Genomic DNA, 6,259 nt, shown 5'->3' with positions numbered 1-6,259 from the left:
TCCCATTCACATGTTCCAGGTGGACATATGTGGGGGTGGAGTCCACCATTCAACCCATGATTAATACCAGGCCTTATGAGTTCGCTCCTGATAACCACCTCTGGGGCAGCTGCTATGATTATCCCTACTTCAGGATGACAAAAGTGGCCACAGTCACACACCAGTAAGAGGCATAGAGAGAATTCCAGTAGTGCTCTCTTGGGCTCAGAGTTGAGTCTCAACCGCCAAGTCTACCATTTGATCAAAACAGAGCTCACGGTTAGCAGGAACAAATTCACATGGTGGAGTCCTGGAAAAAGACTGGGTAGAAATACAAATGCTTTTATCGAGGTTCCATTGAATGAAGAATTATTAGAAGTTTGGACTTGTTTATAATTGCCTGTGTTTTCCTTAACAAATTCTATACTAATATTAAGTTGTATAATCAGAAAAATATTCTTTTTTAAAAACAAAACTGGTAGAGGCAGACTCTTCTTTCTCAGAAAGCATCTGGGCTCCCATTTTTTCATTCTAACTGAAATAGATGCAGCAGGAAAGTCATTGAAACAAACCCCTGAAACCAAGGAATAGAGCTCATTTCTATAGTAATACAACTCAGCATTGGAGAAAACAGGCAGGTATACAGCTCACAAGCCCAAAACACAAGAAAGCCTAGGGAGTGACTTTTAATATTCAACAGTTAGAATTTAAGCTAAGAAAGGATTAAAAGGCAAAGGTACTATGAGCACAATCCACAGTGACAGTATAACATTCATGAACCTTGGGCCTGGCTGACTCCATTGGGTGAGGGAGCTTTGGGAGCCTTTGTCAGCAAGCAGGAGATATGGTGCCCATGACAGTAACGTACAGGGTGACTGGGTGAGAATAACTGGGTAAAGAACTCAGACCCAATTTTTGTCCCTGCTGTTGAAAAGGCTCTCAACGTGTATCTGTACAAATGTGAATGGATGCAAAGTTGTGTGAGCCTGATATCTCCTGCAATGTAATTGAATCTGCTCAAAGCTGGGGATTAGTCAAATAAATGACAATACGTCCATATCATGAACTATCATACAACCGTAAACATCACATGTCTAAGTTATTTGATGACATGGGAAATGATAGTGGAAAAATGAGGTCACAAAATAGTAGATATAACCTGAGGTCAACTGTGATTAAAATTATTTTTATATGTTTTATTTTATCTTCTAAATCAAACACATTTTTTATATTGAAACTCTCAGAGCATCTGAAAATTTGACTTAACCAGGAAAATGCATAGACATACAAAATACTATGTACAGTTTTCAGGTAGTCATGAATTCTTTGAAACCTCCTAGAGAACCACAGATCTCAGCTTACTAACTTTTGGTCAAGTCCAGTCCCTTCATATTATGGTAAAAGGAACTGAGCCCCAGAGAAGTTAAAAATCCCAAATCCAAGGTCACACAGTGCTTGGAAGTCCTGGACCAGAACCCACAGCTCAAATCTTCACTTCTATTATCCCAAGTTCTTGATAAATTCAACTGAAGCTAAACATGAAACTAAAAGCAGTTTCTATTCCAGATAAAATTCTGTGGGGGAAGGTAAAACCATATCCCCTTTATCATTCATGTAGGGATGGTGCCAACAGGCAAACCAGTTCCTTCTGTTTTCAAGCTATTCCTCCAGTCTTTGGAAAGCCTTGGATTTCTTAACCTCAAAGGATGCTTTAAAATTCATTTTAGTCATCAATTCTGCCCTCAAGTGGGGCTCCAGTTTACCTCATAATCACCATTAGAACAGGTTCTTCTTTTTACCAGAAACATCATGTTATTGGAACTGCAAGGGGATTTCAGTCTGGGTCTACTTGCTTGTCACACAAAAGATCCAACTATTGAGACAATAAGGATTGCCAAGGAAGAATGGAATTCTTTAATAGGACAGCTTATTTTGTGGGAAGAACAAGGGAAGCAGCCTCAAGTCTGTCTGCAGGACTAATGTGTATCTTAGGCTTTTAAAGGAGAGGCCATGTGCCTTGGGGCAAGTCAAGAAGGATGGTGAGTCCTAGAGTCAGGAAATCTGCCCTGGAGCCTTTGGAATCTCAGCGCCTTTGTATTGCAGAAATCCGTCTTTTCTGGGAAGTAACTTTCTTGTTCTTCCCAAGGTTGTCTTGGTGTTACCAAAGGTCAGCACTTGTCCCTGAGGCTGCATTACAAGAATGAGGACAAGTGGTTTGAGGAGAACAAAAGAGAAATTAATTAATTTGCTGGCAAATGAGGAGGTTGGCAGACTCCCATTTTAAAGTATTTATATGGTTTTAATAGTGCTTTTACAGATTAATTTTCTCATATATTTTGAAATCTTTTGCAGTATGTAAACATTGTATTATGATTTCTAGAATATGATTGTTACGGCTCTTGCCCAATTAAGGATTTCATGAAGTTGAAAGTTCAGACCATGTTCATTCCTTCACTTATTCAGTGAAAGCGGGTCGAGTGTGTAATTTATGTCAGGAGCTGAGCTTTGCGTGGGGCTTCCAAGGTGCACAGGGTGCATGTGAGTCCCGAAACCTCACATCTGTAAGGTCTTGAGGATGAAGCCAGAGTCAAAACAGCAGCAAGCAATAAACAGACTAGGCAACCGTACATGTCCAATAACTCAAAGAGAACCTTTCTGGGAAAATCCAGGAGAGGGAATGACAGTCTCAGCCTAGAGGAATTAGCAAAGGCTTCACAAAACAAGAGATGTTGGCTTGGGCCTGGAAGGTTCAGGGAGAGCTTGCCACCCAGAGAGAAGACAGAGACGCATACTGGACAGACAGAATCACAAATGTGGCTGTGTTGTTTTGAAATCAAAGTCACACTTTATGTTAATTATGCCCCTGTAAGGTCAGGCAGTCAAGGAGGATGATGAGGCACTGAAACTTATGAATTGTTCTTAGGGTTCTCTGTGAGGCCCGGAGGGTGGATTACAGCCAAAGAACCAACCTTCTCAGCACAGCACTTTGGCCCACAGAGAACTTCCAGCAAGTCTCCTTTTCCTCCTTCTACTGGTTTTGCCCATATTAGACCTCAGATTTCCTCAGAAGGGCTCTAGGCTCCCTCTTTGTGATAAGCAATCAAAAAACAGCCAGTGCAGTGAGACCATCAGCTCAGAAGGTACGTAGAACCCCCTGGGGAACTTAAAGAAGAGAATACCACCGTCCAGGTCTCATCCGGAGATTCTGATCTAACCGGTTGAGGTTTGGTCCAGCATTCATACACAAGTACTTGGAAGCTTTGACCTTAAGTAAAACAACATATGAGGGAACCAATTTTACCATACGCTAGCTAACACAGACGAGACTACTTGTTTCCACAGCATATTCTTGGTCACAAAAACACCACCAAACTTGTAAATAAAAACCAAAACACTTCCAATATTACACATTGAAATACATGTGAGCTATACATACATATAAGAAAGATTAATGAAAACAAGTAAGATAACTATTTACCCTTATTGCAGCTCAGGGCCATGAGTGGCCGGAGCCTATGCAGCAGTCCAGGGTGTAAGGCGGAAATCACCCCAGACAGGACGTCCTTCCGTCACAGGCCACACTCACTCGTACTGTGACAATGTAGACACACCAGCACACCTCACATGCACATCTATGGGATGTGGGAGGAAACCAGACTGCCCAGAGATAGCCCACGCAGACGTGTGGAGAACATGCAAACTCCAAACACAGTGCTCCAGGAAGGAATTGATCTTTTTTCTCATCACTGTGGTAATGAAACTAGGTTGAACGAAACAATCTTGTTGGGGGACCTGCTGTGTGTGTTTTCAAAGCACCCCAGGTTATGTTAACATGCAGCCAGCACTGAAAACCACTGCAGTAGATTCTAAGAAATTTTACAAAAAGGAGTGCAAAAATATTTGTAGCATGTAGCCTTTCAATGTGATCACTTAGAAAGGAAAAATTTTGACTTGTATATAAAAGAACTTAAAATACAGTAATTAGAAACAAATACTATTACCTGCTTAAGAGGGCAGGGTTGTTGTTAAGTCAGACGTCAATGGCAAATATCTACTGAACATAGTTATTCTAAGTTCCTTGAAGACATTTTAACACATACATTGCTGTATTTCAACGAGTTGGCAAAGATTCTGTGCCTGGGAATGATGCGATAGGTCCACAACACTTACATCAGTAAGAGCATGTCACCCTGGCAAACGCCTTTCCCAGAGCCCTTTTCAAATCCCTGTTCCTCAGGCTGTAGATGAAAGGGTTTAGCATGGGTGTCACCACTGTATACATCACAGCAGCTGCGGTGTCTTTCTCAGCCTTGTGAGAGGATGAGGGGTTGAAATACACAGCAATGATGGTGCCATAGAAGAGGAACACGACAGCCAGGTGGGAGCCACAGGTGGAGAAGGCTTTCCATCTTCCCTTTGTGGTTGGAGCTCTCAGGACAGCACAGGTGATATGCATATAGGAAGCCAGGATGCAAACAAGTGGGGTGACAATGATCAGGGAGCCCAGAGTGAGAATCAACATCTCATTGAGGTGCGTGTCTGAGCAGGAGAGTCTCAGGAGAGGAGTCACATCACAGAAGAAGTGGGGGATGGTGTTGTCTGCACAGAATGAGAGTCGAGCCATCAGCAGGGTGTGCAACAGAGCACTCAGGTTGGCCACGACCCATGACCCAGCGACCAGCAGGACACAGAGCTGATGGGTCATCTTTGTCATGTAATGTAAGGGGTGGCACACGGCCACAAAGCGGTCATAGGCCATCACAGCCAGGAGGAAATTGTCCATGCCTGCAAGCACACTGAGAAAATATAACTGTGTGAGGCAGCCAGAGAAGGAGATGGTCTGGATCCCGAGCACGTGATTGGCCAGCATTTTGGGAATGGTGGAAGAGGAGAAGCAGACGTCCACGAAGGACAGGTTGCCTAGGAAGAAGTACATGGGGGTGTGCAGGCGGGAGTCGGTGCTGACCGCCAGGATGAGCAGCAGGTTTCCCAGGACCGTGGCCAGGTACATGCTCAGGAAGAGAAGGAAGAAGACCCGCTGCTGCTGGGGCTGCCTGGAGAGTCCCAGGAGGAGGAACTCGGAGACACTGGACTGGTTTGTGCCTCTCATCAGCCTGGGATCCTGGGCCCGGAGGTGGACAAAGAAGGATAAATGCAAACATTTGGGAAATGATGGTGAATTTTGCTCTCAGGTGGTGATGATAATATTGTTGCTGCCGCTACTTTCTGGGCTCACATTTACACAGCACTTTACAGAGGTCAGAGCCAGCCTTCTTGGCTGAGCTCCCTGAGTCCAGCTTATAAAATTAAAGTGGAAATGACGCAAAGGTGTGGGCAAAAACTCACCCAATTTTTGTTCCTCACAGCTCTGGAGCTTATAAACAGACAAAATGGGTACTGGTCATTACTGGACTATTGTGAGGAACTGTTGAGGATCTCAGAATGGTTTCTGTGGCTCCACTAAAAGAGAGGAGGAGTGTCCCTCTAAGTGTTTCCTGACAAGCAGTTTTCATGCAGTGCCACTGATGTGACTCTTACCTAGAAAGAATGGCAGTCCTCATTGTCACCTTGCTTCACTTTTTTAGACCGGGCAAGAAGTCATTCGTTCAGGGAGAGGGACTCATCACTAGGATTTCCAGACTAAGTCTGCATGAATAAGGAGCAGGAACACACAAACTCAGCACTTCAGTATAGGAAGGATGTTTGAAAGAATCACAGGGCAAGCTTTATACTGCAGTTCCATGGCCACTAGGGTTGTATTCCCGGAGAGCCTCATTGGAGACAAGCAGAGAGTAATTGTCCTTTCTCCTCCTTACGCTCTTTTGGGTCCAGCTCTAATAATAAACACTTGCCACCCGAGTTGTGTAATTCTGCCTTCAGTACTTGGCAACTTTGAAAAGGATACAATCTTGGGGGTGACAGTTGGCAACACCACTTGTGTTGGAGAAAACTCACGATGCTGTACTTTATCCCCCACCCAAGCTGACGTGGTGTCCTTGCTGGGAAACATGTGGTCCTCTCTGAAAAGGGATTCAGATAATAAGCTTTGGGTTTTCATGGATCTGTCTCAATTCCCACAGCCACCATTACCACTTGTATGACCCTGGAAATCTTCCAAATTTGTTGAATCACAAAATTTCATCATCTATAGAGTGGAGAAGTAATATTTACTTTGTCAAGTTGTGGTGATTGTGATTAAATGAGGTCATTTATGTCAAACACCTCATGTCTCCTAACCTAATCAACACACTGAGCTAGGACCATGTCCACTAAGTGAAGC

The 6,259-nt window shown here is 43.7% G+C and overlaps 1 protein-coding gene across 1 annotated transcript; it reads right to left on the bottom strand.

The window, feature by feature from the left end:
* Window positions 1-4,150: 4,150 nt before the first annotated feature.
* Window positions 4,151-5,092, bottom strand: LOC105859574 (olfactory receptor 1f45-like). Its single transcript, XM_012743430.3, has one exon. It carries the CDS (start codon window positions 5,087-5,089, stop codon window positions 4,151-4,153), a length of 939 nt encoding a protein of 312 aa, XP_012598884.1. The 5' UTR covers window positions 5,090-5,092.
* Between the last annotated feature and the right edge of the window lie 1,167 nt (window positions 5,093-6,259).

This window comes from Microcebus murinus, chromosome 19 (assembly GCF_040939455.1).
Source record: "Microcebus murinus isolate Inina chromosome 19, M.murinus_Inina_mat1.0, whole genome shotgun sequence".
Lineage (NCBI taxonomy): Eukaryota > Metazoa > Chordata > Mammalia > Primates > Cheirogaleidae > Microcebus > Microcebus murinus.
This window is presented reverse-complemented; position numbering and strand designations above follow the sequence as displayed.